The sequence below is a fragment of the Nerophis lumbriciformis genome, linkage group LG18 (genome assembly GCF_033978685.3).
Source record: "Nerophis lumbriciformis linkage group LG18, RoL_Nlum_v2.1, whole genome shotgun sequence".
Taxonomy (NCBI): Eukaryota; Metazoa; Chordata; class Actinopteri; order Syngnathiformes; family Syngnathidae; genus Nerophis; species Nerophis lumbriciformis.
Genome location: NC_084565.2, coordinates 14,533,505 through 14,548,940, shown reverse-complemented (window position 1 = coordinate 14,548,940; position 15,436 = coordinate 14,533,505). Strand labels below are relative to the sequence as shown.

Sequence of the window (15,436 nt, the reverse complement as noted above, 5' to 3'; positions counted from 1 at the left end):
CCTCATTTTTTGACCTGAACTCCAGGAATTGCAGTCCTGTCTAATGACGCTCGCTTGTAGTAAAGCAACATTTGGTTCAGTAAAGCGTCTACGATGTCTCTTTTGATCCAGCCTCACTGTATCACCCTTCTGTCCGGACGAGGATAACAAGACCAGAAATACACACCAATATAATGTATTAATGAATATAAGCATGTCTAAACGTGTACATAAAAGGCCTGATCTAGTAAAAGTGTGTGTATTAAAAAACGTGCAAACATAATAGCGCACACAAAGCTGATCTATTATACTTGTGTGCAGAGAATTGTGTCTCCTAAGTGCAACTCGGGATTAACGTGAGTCACGTCCTTCAAAGTGCCTCGACCCACCATCAATGAAGTCAGGAAGATTGGAGCATGTGGAAGGAAGTTCTGACTGTAACAATTTTCCACCACAAGGGTGTTGTCTAAATCATTGTAATGATCAGTTTCTAACCTTAAAGGGGAACATTATCACAATTTCAGAAGGGTTAAAACCATTAAAAATCAGTTCCCAGTGGCTTATTTTATTTTTCGAAGTTTTTTTCAAAATTTTACCCATCACGCAATATCCCTAAAAAAAGCTTCAAAGTGCCTGATTTTAACCATCGTTATATACACCCGTCCATTTTCCTGTGACGTCACACAGTGATGCCAATACAAACAAACATGGCGGATAGAACAGCAAGATATAGCGACATTAGCTCGGATTCAGACCCGGATTTCAGCGGCTTAAGCGATTAAACAGATTACGCACGTATTGAAACGGATGGTTGTAGTGTGGAGGCAGGTAGCGAAAACGAAATTGAAGAAGAAACTGAAGCTATTGAGCCATATCGGTTTGAACCGTATGCAAGCGAAACCGACGAAAACGACACGACAGCCAGCGACACGGGAGAAAGCGAGGACGAATTCGGCGATCGCCTTCTAAACAACGATTGGTATGTGTTTGTTTGGCATTAAAGGAAACTAACAACTATGACCTAGGTTTACAGCATATGAAGTACATTTGGCAACAACATGCACTTTGAGAGTGCAGACAGCCCATTTCAGGGCTGTCTGCATTTAAATGTTTTTAAGCTAAATTAATGGTAAACACAGTTTATGTATAATAATTTACGTAAAACCGCGAGTAATGAATAAAGTTTTCATCAATTAATATATTCTTTAGACATTCCCTCATCCGCTCTCTTTTCCTGAAAGCTGATCTGTCCAGTTTTGGAGTTGATGTCAGCATCTGCTTTGAGTGTCGCAGGATAGCCACACATTCTTGCCATCTCTGTCGTAGCATAGCTTTCGTCGGTAAAGTGTGCGGAACAAACGACTGACCATTTCGTCGGCTTTCCCCACAGCCTCGTATTTTGAAGAAATTTCGTCCAATTTCTTGCCACTTTCGCATCTTTGGGCCACTGGTGCAACTTGAATCCGTCCCTGTTCGTGTTGTTACACCCTCCGACAACACACCGACGAAAGTGAGAAAATGGCGGATTGCTTCCCGATGTGACGTCACGTTCGTCATCGCTCCGAGAGCGAATAATAGAAAGGCGTTTAATTCGCCAAAATTCACCCATTAGAGTTCGGAAATCGGTTAAAAAAAAATATGGTCTTTTTTCTGCAACATCAAGGTATATATTGACGCTTACATAGGTCTGGTGATAATGTTCCCCTTTAAAGCCTACTTTTGAAATAGAAAATTAGTTTATTATTCTTTTGTTAATGTTGGCCCCTCATTGGCTGGACACACTGTATTGTCAGGTAGAACTACTTTGACAAATCATAATGATGAATAATGTCGTCTGGATGTGTTTGACCCCCCCAACTCCAAATGATGTACTTCAAATACTACTGGAAATGAAAGATGTTGCTGGCAGTCTTGTAAAAGTAACTTCCTCTATTATTAAACCTTACATACCTCTGTTTCTTAAAACTGGTGTCAAGTGATTTAAAAGTAGCCAACGTAACTGTTTAAATCTGAAGATGATAGTTTATTCAATAACTATTAGCCTATTTCTGTGTTACCCGTTTTTTCTAAAGTGCTGGAGAGAATAGTTTACACAAGAATTCAAAATGTATTCATCTGATAACTGGAGTTTGTATGTTGTATGGTCTCAAAGAAAAACATGTCTGCAGAAATGCTGCTGCTACAATCTGTTGATAACATTTAGAACTTATTTAGATCATAAAAAAATATACAGTATTCTTGGCATGTTTTTCAATCCGTCTCAACCTAAAATCTTCTAACAAAATTACAGAAAAAACCACATCGAAAATGTTGTTTTAAAATGGCTATATACAAGCAATCTTCATGAAACATAACGATATGTAACCGCAAATGGGTACTGACCCATTCAGCATCCAGAAATTCAAGGTGTAATCCTCATCATTTGCACCAATTATGATCACAATCAAGATGTACATTTGTGTTATGAATGTTGAACGTTTTGTGTTGGATCAAAGTTTGGCGCCACGCCACTCTCACATCCTATGACAAAGGCACATTTCCCTCGCAAATTATCATCGCCCATCTGTCTAGTATCTGTCATTAAAGTCAAAGTCCCTAGGATTGCATTTTTTTGTCTTAGGGGGACACCATGATGGCCAAATTCCTGGTTTGTTTTCAAATATGGGTTTTTAAGATTTTTACTTGCAAGTTGTCATGAAAGACGTCTCCAGCGATTTTCATAACAATACGTGAATTTGCTGGGAGGGGTTATTTCTTTTTATTTTCAAGGGAGCGCAAGACGGTCAATTTTGAAATGTTGTGTTCGGCCCCCAATTATATAAAAAATGTTGCCGGACCTGACACGCTTGCAAAACATTTAGAATTTTCATACATGTTAAATGCTTGAAAAATTAGATCAAAGTGGGAGAACAATAATAAACAAAACAATTTCAACTTTTTGCTGCTCAGGCCCTAATTGTATAGTACACGTACTGTGATCCATTAAGACTGAAATTTTTCTGTAGTCGCTGTTTTGCGTCTTGACTTATTATGTCTAGAAAGGGGCGTGCAAACTGGAAGTTGCGCAGAAATGGCTGTGAGAAAATAGGCTATCGCTCTGCAGCTCTGTCCTACGTATGCTTGTCAACATATATGGAACTGTCAAAAATAACATTATTAGTCATACTGTCTATTCAAATATAGCTGCTGGATGACTTAAAGGCCTACTGAAACCCACTACTACCGACCACGCAGTCTGATAGTTTATATATCAATGATGAAATCTTAACATTGCAACACATGCCAATACGGCCGGGTTAGCTTACTAAAGTGCAATTTTAAATTTTGCGCGAAATATCCCGCTGAAAACGTCTCGGTATGATGACGTCAGCGCGTGAGGTCACAGATTGTAAAGGACATTTTGGGACAGCATGGTGGCCAGCTATTAAGTCGTCGGTTTTCATCGCAAAATTCCACAGTATTCTGGACATCTGTGTTGGTGAATCTTTTGCAATTTGTTCAATGAACAAGGGAGACAGCAAAGAAGAAAGCTGTAGGTGAGAAGCGGTGTATTGCGGCCGACTGCAGCAACACAAACACAGCCGGTGTTTCATTGTTTACATTCCCGGAAGATGACAGTCAAGCTTTACCATTGGCCTGCGGAGAACTGGGACAACAGAGACTCTTACCAGGAGGACTTTGAGTTGGATGCGCAGACGCAGTACCGTGAGTACGCATGCAGCTGCGGCTTCCAAACATTTGATCGCTTGCCCGTACGTGCGTGCCGCTATGTGCATGTCACGTACGTAACTTTGGGGGCTTTGGGGAAATATATGTGCTGTATGAACTTTGGGGAGGTGAACAGTACTTTGGGCTGTGGGATTGAGTGTGTTGTGCAGGTGTTTGAGTTGTATTAGCGGGTTATATGGACGGGAGGGGGGAGGTGTTTGTTATGCGGGATTAATTTGTGGCATATTAAATATAAGCCTGGTTGTGTTGTGGCTAATAGAGTATATATATGTCTTGTGTTTATTTACTGTTTTAGTCATTCCCAGCTGAATATCAGGTCCCACCCGCCTCTCACAGCATCTTCCCAATCTGAATCGCTCCCACTGCCCTCTAGTCCTTCACTCTCACTTTCCTCATCCACAAATCTTTCATCCTCGCTCAAATTAATGGGGAAATCGTCGCTTTCTCGGTCCGAATCGCTCTCGCTGCTGGTGGCCATGATTGTAGACAATGTGCAGATGTGAGGAGCTCCACAACCTGTGACGTCACGCGCATATCGTCTGCTATTTCCGGTACAGGCAAGGCTTTTTTATCAGCGACCAAAAGTTGCGAACTTTATCGTCGATGTTCTCTACTAAATCCTTTCAGCAAAAATATGGCAATATCGCGAAATGATCAAGTATGACACATAGAATGGACCTGCTATCCCCGTTTAAATAAGAAAATCGCATTTCAGTAGGCCTTTAAGGGGCTGATTAAAACCAATTTTATTGATGCGTTTTGGTTTCTGCTGGTGTCTTTTTTAATGACATTAGTTTTTTTCATATAGAAGATATGTTATTATCAAGTCTTCTGTATGAAAAAAAAACGAATTCTAATATGCATTTTCTTATATCTAGATCAGGGGTTTCAAAGTAATTTTAGTTCAGGGGCTGCATGGAGGAAAATCTATTCCCACGTGGGCCGGACGGGTAAAATCAAGGCATGATAACTTAAAAATAAAACCACGACTACTTTAAATAGTTTTCTTTGTTTTTCGGCCCAAAATAAAACAATCACACTCTGAAAATGTACATATCACAAATAACCCTCTTGACAAAACACTTCAAGTTAGTTGAACATTTTGAGGAAAAAATTGGTGCAGTTTCAAAAACACCATGAACACCACAATGAACTTACACTTCATCTCAGTGTATCTACAAAGTAATTCAACTTTAAGTCACAGCCCGTGTAGGATTGAACAAAAAACAAAATAAAGCATAAATAAAAACTCTTCTATGTATCAGCTACCTCATTTGTCATTTCAACTAGGGATGTCCAATAATACTGACTGCTGATATTATTGGCCGATAAATGCTTTAAAATGTAATATCGGAAATTATCGGTATCGCTTTCAAAAAGTAAAATTTATGACCGCTGTGAAAACGGACGCACACACAAGTGAATGCAACGCATACTTGATCAACAGGGTCACACTGAGGGTGGCCGTATAAACAACTTTAACACTGTTACAAATATGCGCCACACTGTGAACCCACACCAAACAAGAATGACAAACACACTTTGGGAGAACATCCACACCGTAACACCACATAAACACAACAGAACAAATACCCAGAACCCCTTGCAGCACTAACTCTTCCGAGACGCTAAAATATACACCACCGCTACCCCACCCCCCTTCAACCCCGCCTCTCCAACCCCGCCCACCTCAACCTCCTCATGCTCTCTCAGGGAGAGCATGTCCCAAATTCCAAGCTGCTGTTTTGAGGCATGTTAAAAAAAAAAATGTACCGGTACTTTGTGACTTCAATAATAAATATGGCAGTGCCATGCTGGCATGTTTTTCCATAACTTGAGTTGATTTATTTTGGAAAACCTTGTTACATTGTTTAATGCATCCAGCGGGGCATCACAATAAAATTAGGCATAATAATGTGTTAATTCCACGACTGTATATATAGGTATCGGTTGATATCGGAATCGGTAATTAAGAGTTGGACAATATCGGAATGTCGGATATCGGCAAAAAAGCCATTATCGGACACCTCTAATTTCAACTGTTCACTTTCTTAAAATTTTCACAGAACTCATGCAGCATTTGAAGTGGGGTTACCAAGTGTTTATTTTACTCCTGATTGTTTTATTTTGGGTCGAGGGGAAGGAGTCTCAGCCCCCCTTTACCGTGTACCTCTTGCTTGGTATACTTGCTTGCCTAACAGAATTGCTATTCCGACATCTAGTGGACACATTTAGAACAGCAGTTCTTTTCATTTAAAAATGCAGCTCACCTTTAAATATAGCGAACTCAACTCACGAGATTGCACACGCTGTTTAGTGTGTGATATTTGGTTAGTTGTTAGTTGATCAGGCCCATCGTATGCATGTTTTGCATGTACCAATGTATACACACATCATACCTGTCAACATGCTTTCAGAAACAGTGCAGGTGCCACAGATAAGCGCGGCGTCACAGGCCATAATCATCCCGTTTGCTGGAATAGTGATGACATCACCTGGCACCAGCTCTGTCGACATGATCTGTTCAATATCTGGGATGAAGTTTAAAAAAAGAGGACAGGATAATTTTTCACAAGTAAATATTGCATGGATGCAGAGCTGTGGGCAAATACAGTCTTGGCAAATTCTGCAGTGCGCTGTGGTTCATGGGGGTAAAACATATTGTTACTTTGATGGCCTCACTAGGAAATGGACTATCGCATTATGAAGTTGGGACCAGAGATGGACCACTCCTTATGCATCAGTTGATGATGTCTGTGCGCCCCGACTTGTCTACATACAAACCCCGTTTCCATATGGGGTTGGGAAATTGTGTTAGATGTAAATATAAACGGAATACAATGATTTGCAAATTCTTTTCAACCCATATTCAATAGAATGCACTACAAAGACAAGATATTTGATGTTCAAACTCATAAACTTTCTTTTTTTTTTGCAAATAATAATTAACTTTCATGGCTGCAACATGTGCCAAAGTAGTTGGGAAAGGGCATGTTCACCACTGTGTTACATCACCTTTTCTTTTAACAACACTCAGTAAACGTTTGGGAACTGAGGAGACACATTTTTTAAGCTTCTCAGGTGGAATTCTTTCCCATTCTTGCTTGATGTACAGCTTAAGTTGTTCAACAGTCCGGGGGTCTCCGTTGTGGTATTTTAGGCTACATAATGCGCCACACATTTTCAATGGGAGACAGGTCTGGACTATAGGCAGGCCAGTCTAGTACCCACACTCTTTTACTATGAAGCCACGTTGATGTAACACGTGGCTTGGCATTGTCTTGCTGAAATAAGCAGGGGCGTCCATGGTAACGTTGCTTGGATGGCAACATATGTTGCTCCAAAACCTGTATGTACCTTTCAGCGTTAATGGTGCCTTCACAGATGTGTAAGTTACCCATGTCTTGGGCACTAATACACCCCCATACCATCACAGATGCTGGCTTTTCAACTTTGCGCCTATAACAATCTGGATGGTTCTTTTCCTCTTTGGTCCGGAGGACACGACGTCCACAGTTTCCAAAAACAATTTGAAATGTGGACTCGTCAGACCACAGAACACTTTTCCACTTTGTATCAGTCCATCTTAGATGAGCTCAGGCCCAGCGAAGCTGACGGCGTTTCTGGGTGTTGTTGATAAACGGGTTTCGCCTTGCATAGGAGAGTTTTAACTTGCACTTACATATGTAGCGACCAACTGTAGTAACAGACAGTGGGTTTCTGAAGTGTTCCTGAGCCCATGTGGTGATATCCTTTACACACTGATGTCGCTTGTTGATGCAGTACAGCTTGAGAGATCGAAAGTCACGGGCTTAGCTGCTTACGTGCAGTGATTTCTCCAGATTCTCTGAACCCTTTGATGATATTACGGACCGTAGATGGTGAAATCCCTAAATTCCTTGCAATAGCTGGTTGAGAAATTTGCTCACGCATTTGTTGACAAAGTGGTGACCCTCGCCCCATCCTTGTTTGTGAATGACTGAGCATTTCATGGAATCTACTTTTTTACCCAATCATGGCACCCACCTGTTCCCAATTTGCCTGTTCACCTGTGGGATGTTCCAAATAAGTGTTTGATGAGCATTTCTCAACTTTATCAGTATTTATTGCCACCTTTCCCAACTTCTTTGTCACGTGTTGCTGGCATCAAATTCTAAAGTTAATGATTATTTGCAAAAAAAAAAAAATGTTTATCAGTTTGAACATCAAATATGTTGTCTTTGTAGTGCATTCAATTGAATATGGGTTGAAAATTATTTGCAAATCATTGTATTCCGTTTATATTTACATCTAACACAATTTCCCAACTCATATGGAAACAGGGTTTGTACAAGAGGATCCCCTGCTGGCCCCACTATGGACTGGACTCTCATATTATTAACCGTATCCACTCGCCAATCATTGCACCGGTCACTCAGAGGAGGGGGTTTCCCACATCTGCGGTCTCTACCAAGGTTTCTCATTGTTCCCACTGGGTTGAGTTTTTTCTTACCTGGATGTCGGATCATATCTGAGGATGTCATTGCGATTTGTGCAGCCCTTTGAGACATTTTTGATTAAGGGCTATATAAATCAACTTTGATTGATTGAGTGATTGATACATAGGCGCCGATCCACATTTCTGCCAGTGGGTGCTTGGTGTGTTTGTATTAAAAAAAAAATAGACGTTCAGCAAAGTTAATATTCCATATGATTTGTGGCTTTATTATTTTGTAAAACGGACCAAACTCGCCACAAAATTAACTATAACAAGATTGATTTTTCAAAGATTATTCTAAAGATTGAAAGTTGCCATCAATCCCACGTGGGTGCTCGGCGTTGTCCGTGGGTGCTCGGGCCCCGAAGCACCCACGGGATCTGCGCCTATGATTGATACTGACTGTGCTACTGAAGCCTGTTGCACCAAACTCAAACTTGACATCTCAAGCGGTGAGTGAAGTCACATCATGAAAAGTCTGTTGCTGCTCACTGCTGCGAAAAAGCTAAGTCATGTCTTTTTTATCTGCTAGCTGCTAAGCTAACGGGACTAAGCTTGTCGCGGTCCAAAGTAACTGCCCTTCAAAGGCGCCTGCTACTGCTCCAAAGACAGCAAGAACTCGACATTTGACAACAAAACAATTACACAAAGCGACTCGGGAAAGAATCTCGATATTATCCCTGACCCAACTCTCTCATTTGAGTCACACATTAAGAGTGTTACTAAAACAGTCTTCTTTCATCTATGTAATATTGCTAAATTTCGTCCCATTTTGTCCACCATTGACGCTGAGATCATTATTCATGCGTTCGTTACATCTCGTCTCGATTACTGTAACGTATTATTTTGGGGTCTCCCCATACTTGCCAACCCTTCCGAATTTTCCGGGAGACTCCTGAATTTCAGTGCCTCTCCCGAAAATCTTCCGGGACAACCATTCTCCCGAATTTCTCCCGATTTCCAGCCGGACTTAAGGCACACCCCCTCCAGGTCCGTGCGGACATGAGTGAGGACAGCCTGTCGTCACGTCCGCTTGGCCAACCAAAAAGTAACCACAGAACACTATACCATACAGTGTTCTGTGGTTACTTTCTGGTTGGCCAACGGTTTACGTTGTATTGCGCACCCTGGCAGCAAGTGTGGGAGTCGGTTCTGAAGTATGAAGTAAAGAGACGTAACTTCGTCACCTCGCCTGGTTATTGACTCCAACCCAGAATATTACACTGCCCATAACTATGTTTCTTCAAAGGCTGTGCTACTGGCTGCAAAGCATTGCACTTTCAAATACAACAATGAGTAGAGAGGAGTGTTATGTGCCTCCTTCCTGAAGCTTATTTTTCTTATTTTTGGAACTACCTCAGGTTGAAAAATGTTCCCAAGAAGAATGTTGTCTATTTTTTTAATGGAATGAACACTGAAATTCAAGTATTTTTTTTATTTATATGTATATATATATAATATAGAAACACACACATATATATATAAAGCTAGAATTCACTGGAAGTCAAGTATTTATTTTATTTATATATATATATATATATATATATATATATATATATATATATATATATATATATATATATATATATATATATATATGATCAGTGCCAGAGCTTGGTCCGCATTGCCGGCAGTAAGTCGGACACGTTTCCAGTGAGGGTTGGACTCCGCCAAGGCTGCCCTTTGTCACCGATTCTGTTCATAACTTTTATGGACAGAATTTCTAGGCGCAGTCAAGGCGTTGAGGGGATCTGGTTTGGTGGCTGCAGGATTAGGTCTCTGCTTTTTGCAGATGATGTGGTCCTGATGGCTTCATCTGGCCAGGATCTTCAGCTCTCACTGGATCGGTTCGCAGCTGAGTGTGAAGCGACTGGGATGAGAATCAGCACCTCCAAGTCCGAGTCCAAGGTTCTCGCCCGGAAAAGGGTGGAGTGCCATCTCCGGGTTGGGGAGGAGATCTTGCCCCAAGTGGAGGAGTTCAAGTACCTCGGAGTCTTGTTCATGAGTGAGGGAAGAGTGGATCGTGAGATCGACAGGCGGATCGGTGCGGCGTCTTCAGTAATGCGGACGCTGTATCGATCCGTTGTGGTGAAGAAGGAGCTGAGCCCGAAGGCAAAGCTCTCAATTTACCGGTCGATCTACGTTCCCATCCTCACCTATGGTCATGAGCTTTGGGTTATGACCGAAAGGACAAGATCACGGGTACAAGCGGCCGAAATGAGTTTCCTCCGCCGGGTGGCGGGGCTCTCCCTCAGAGATAGGGTGAGAAGCTCTGCCATCCGGGGGGAGCTCAAAGTAAAGCCGCTGCTCCTCCACATCGAGAGGAGCCAGATGAGGTGGTTCGGGCATCTGGTCAGGATGCCACCCGAACGCCTCCCTAGGGAGGTGTTTAGGGCACGTCCAACCGGTAGGAGGCCGCGGGGAAGACCCAGGACACGTTGGGAAGACTATGTCTCCCTGCTGGCCTGGGAACGCCTCGGGGTCCCACAGGAAGAGCTGGACGAAGTGGCTGGGGAGAGGGAAGTCTGGGCTTCCCTGCTTAGGCTGCTGCCCCCTCGACCCGACCTCGGATAAGCGGAAGAAGATGGATGGATGGATGGATATATATATATATATATATATATATATATATATATATATATATATATATATATATATATATATATAGAAATATTTGAATTTCAGTGAATTCTAGCTATAAATATAGTCCTAACCCCGCCCACCCCGACCCCGCCCGAAATCTCCCGAATTTGGAGGTCTCAAGGTTGGCAAGTATGGGTCTCCCTATGTCTAGCTTAAAATATTATACTGCTCGACTTTTGACAAGAACAAGAAAGTTTGATCATATTACGACTATACTGTATATATATATATATATATATATATATATATATATATATATATATATATATATATATATATATATATATATATATATATATAGGAGGAGGACGCCCCAGCCATTCAGAGTCCCCAGGGATTGTACCAACTAGTCCTTTCAACAAATTCTCTCTCTCTCTCTCTCTCTCTCTCTCTCTCTCTCTCTCTCTCTCTCTCTCTCTCTCTCTCTCTCTCTCTCTGATATATATATAGAGAGAGAATCCGTCAATCAATCAATCAATCAAAGTTTACTTATATAGCCCTAAATCACGAGTGTCTCAAAGGGCTGCACAAGCCACAACGACATCCTCGGCTCAGATCCCACATCAGGGCAAGAAAAAAACTCAACCCAATGGGATGACAATGAGAAACCTTGGAGGGGACCGCAGATGGACCCACATCTGGCAGTGCACTGTCAACACTGTGTATGGTGAGGATGGTGTTCTGCTGACCTCGACTGTGGATGTTGTGGTTCGGTGGAGAGAATACTTCGAAGACCTCCTTAATCCCACCAACACGTCTTCTTATGAGGAAGCAGTTCCTGGGGAATCTGTGGTGGGCTCTCCTATTTCTGGGGCTGAAGTTGCTGAGGTAGTTAAAAAGCCCCTCGGTGGCAAAGGCCCCGGGGGTGGATGAGATCCGTCCGGAGTTCTTCAAGGCTCTGGATGCTGTGGGGATGTCTTGGTTGACAAGACTCTGCAGCATCGCGTGGACATCGGGGGTAGACCGGGGTGGTGGTTCCTCTCTTTAAGAAGGGGAACCGGAGGGTGTGTTCCAACTATCGTGGGATCACACTCCTCAGCCTTCCCGGTAAGGTCTATTCGGTGTACTGGAGAGGAGGCTACGCCGGATAGTCGAACCTCGGATTCAGGAGAAACAGTGCGGTTTTCGTTCTGGTCGTGGAACTGTGGACCAGCTCTATACTCTCGGCAGGGTCCTTGAGGGTGCATGGGAGTTTGTCCAACCAGTCTACATGGGCTTTGTGGACTTGGAGAAGGCATTCGACCATGTCCCTCGGGAAGTCCTGTGGAGAGTGCGCAGAGAGTATGGGGTATCGGACTGTCTGATTGTGGCGGTCCGCTCCCTGTACGATCAGTGTCAGAGCTTGTTCCGCATTGCCGGCAGTAAGTTAGACACGTTTCCAGTGAGGGTTGAACTCTGCCAAGGCTGCCCTTTGTCACCGATTCTGTTCATAACTTTTATGGACAGAATTCTAGGCGCAGTCAGGGCGTTGAGGGGATCCGGTTTGGTGGCTGCAGGATTAGGTGTCTGCTTTTTGCAGACGATGTGGTCCTGATGGCTTCATCTGGCCAGGATCTTCAGCTCTCACTGGATCAGTTCGCAGTCGAGTGTGAAGCAACTGGGATGAGAATCAGCACCTCCAAGTCCGAGTCCATGGTTCTCGCCCGGAAAAGGGTGGAGTGCCATCTCCGGGTTGGGGAGGAGACCCTGCCCCAAATGGAGGAGTTCAAGTACCTCGGAGTCTTGTTCCCGAGTGAGGGAAGAGTGAATCGTGAGATCGACAAGCGGATCGGTGCGGCGTCTTCAGTAATGCGGATGCTGTATCGATCCGTTGTGGTGAAGAAGGAGCTGAGCCGGAAGGCAAAGCTCTCAATTTACCGGTCGATCTACGTTCCCATCCTCACCTATGGTCATGAGCTTTGGGTTATGACCGAAAGGACAAGATCACGGGTACAAGTGGCCGAAATGAGTTTCCTCCGTCGGGTGGCGGGGCTCTCCCTTAGAGATAGTTTGAAAAGCTCTGCCATCCGGGAGGAGCTCAAAGTAAAGCCGCTACTCCTCCACATCGAGAGGAGCCAGATGAGGTGGTTCGGGCATCTGGTCAGGATACCACCCGAACGCCTCCCAAGCGAGGTGTTTAGGGCACGTCCGACCGGTAAGAGGCCACGGGGAAGACCCAGGACACGTTGGAAAGACTATGTCTCCCGGCTGGCCTGGGAACGCCTCGGGATCCCTCGGGAAGAGCTGGACGACTGGGGGGAGGGAAATCTGGGCTTCCCTGCTTAGGCTGCTGCCCCCGCGACCCGACCTCGGATAAGCGGAAGAAGATGGATGGATGGATGGATACATATGTCAACTTTGATTGATTGATTGATTTATTGATTGATTTTTTGATGATTGATGATAGTTCATGTCCTAAGTCATCTTCTTGTCACTTAAAAAATACAGAGGACATGACCTCGGTGTCCTCAATGATAGTTAAGGCCATGGTCTGAAGGAGGTTTTTGAACTTTTTGTTCTATGTTCAACTCTCTTGATAAGTGTGGATGTACAGTTTGTAATATTTAGTCCAGTTGGAGGGAGTAATAAGATCATTCAGATTTTTAATATGTTTCTGTGTTTTTAATTGACTTGTTGTCTTTACTTAAATTAAATCAATTAATTCTAAAATGTATGCATGCATTTTTTATGTGAGTGTCTATGAAAGCTGATTATGAACATTTTGCCCAGGGCAGCAAAATAGTCATTGTACATTGCATCGAAAAAAAAATTAATTATTGTTTTGTTGTTGAATGACTAAATACAAACTTGCCTGTATTTCCTCGCCACACTGAAACCTGTACCATAGAGTGTGCAATCACCATGTCACGCAGTCTCACATAATTCTGGAAGGTGGCAGAAAGGGAACAAAAGAATGTCATGGAATCATAACAGGAAGTAAAATGCCATGCAAACAGGGACTATTTGGCAAAGACCAGCTTTTTTGCAAATTGTATTTTTCTATTTTTTATGTTTATAATACTCATCACTATGTGGAATTTTACCAGTTGCCTGGAATTGATATATATCCATCATATAAAGTATATTTAAAGTAAACCACAAGAGGTAGACAAGACTTTACAATGAAATAAGACACTGTTAAGCCACGGTACACTGATAACATTATGAGCAGTAACCACTGTGCCAAGTTTGATAGAACTGTAACTGTTGGTAAAGTTGAACAAGGTGCAACATGACTCACCTTTCTAATGGTGTACAGAGAGGTGGCTATTAAAACAATAGCCATAGTAAGAGTTAGAAAGGAATAATCGTAGTAGCCTTGATAGGTCCATAGAATAAAACTGCCCATCTGGACGATGTAAAACGGATTCATGACCTTCAGAGAAGAAACAACGTCAAATAATGTACATTCAAATGAATAATACATAAAGACATAACTAACAACTAAACTGACTGAGGAATGTTGTTTTTTTTACCTCTTTCATAAAGATCTTGAATAAAGGTGGCACTTTTACATCAATCTCATTCTTGCCAAAAAACAAAGCTCTGTTGACAACAAGCATAATTCCCAATAAACTCTCTGTGTGTGTGATACCTGTGATCTGTTACATTTCAGTACATTTCCAGTACCTGTAGTCCTGCAGGGTTTTAGTGAGTCCAGAGCTATGGTTGCTGTGGATGTGTGCACAGCTCATATTTGTATCCTCCAAGCCCCTTACACAAATGGTACACCTTATTTAATAAAAACAAGACTAGGCATAGCATTGTGTTTTTTAATGGAGACATACTTATATGATTCAAAGTTCTGTGTCCCTTCATTCCAGAAGTATTTGATGCTGTGGTGGTTGAAGTACTGGACCTGTGAAGGACAGACAGAAGAAACAGGTCCAACATTTGCTTCAGATCTTTTATTAATGACCATCGAATGAAACTAGAGCAACAACTTCCTAGTGAAAATAATACAAATAACAGAAAAGTACCTTAAAAGATTGTCTCTGAGTGAATTTCTCGTAATTCTCTTTGAGGCTGTGGTGTTCATCTCCATCATGTAACTGAGCTGTGGACAGCGGATCCAGACTATCAAAGGGCGTCTTCCCAGGAGCCCAAATCACATGTACTTTGGCACGAAACCACTGCCTAAAGTCATCCTGTGACAACAGTATTTTGTATTCAAATATGTTTCATCCAACAGCTATCATCAACTGTATTGTAGTTTGTAGCGTTAACACATCCTGAGTTAGTTGGTTCAAAACAAAATCTTTCAGTGTACCTAGGGATGTTTATAAAGAACCCATATTTGTTTTTGTACAGGTTCCTAATTGTGTTGGTACAGGACGGCTGTTCAGATTCTGGACAAATGATACACCTTTTGGTATTTTTTTATTCAGCCTACCATCGTAGTTATGAAACCACAGCTGATGACGTAATGCCTGCTTGTCTCGAGTTGTGCGGTAAATTTTTAAAGGTGTAGCTCACTGACAAAAAAAAAAACTGTCAACTTGGCTCAATGCAATATTTGTCTCAAATTAGTTGCATCCATCTGGGGAAACACAATCAACTTAATGAAACACTTATTAGGATTATGATATGGATATGGTTCTTATATTAAGATATGGTTTCATGTGAAGA

The 15,436-nt window shown here is 42.3% G+C and overlaps 1 protein-coding gene across 1 annotated transcript in view; it reads right to left on the bottom strand.

Annotated features, from left to right (window-relative positions):
• The window catches only part of LOC133617632 (polyamine-transporting ATPase 13A3-like), a 124,038-nt gene that overhangs the window by 86,115 nt on the left and 22,487 nt on the right, over positions 1 to 15,436 (bottom strand). The window contains exons 4-10 of the mRNA XM_061977721.2: positions 14,788 to 14,955; positions 14,596 to 14,666; positions 14,438 to 14,521; positions 14,284 to 14,353; positions 14,049 to 14,183; positions 13,620 to 13,692; positions 6,108 to 6,239 (exon numbers count right to left, since the gene is read on the bottom strand). Coding sequence (XP_061833705.2) covers positions 6,108 to 6,239; positions 13,620 to 13,692; positions 14,049 to 14,183; positions 14,284 to 14,353; positions 14,438 to 14,521; positions 14,596 to 14,666; positions 14,788 to 14,955 — 733 coding nt within the window. The remainder of the gene's footprint in view (positions 1 to 6,107; positions 6,240 to 13,619; positions 13,693 to 14,048; positions 14,184 to 14,283; positions 14,354 to 14,437; positions 14,522 to 14,595; positions 14,667 to 14,787; positions 14,956 to 15,436) is intronic.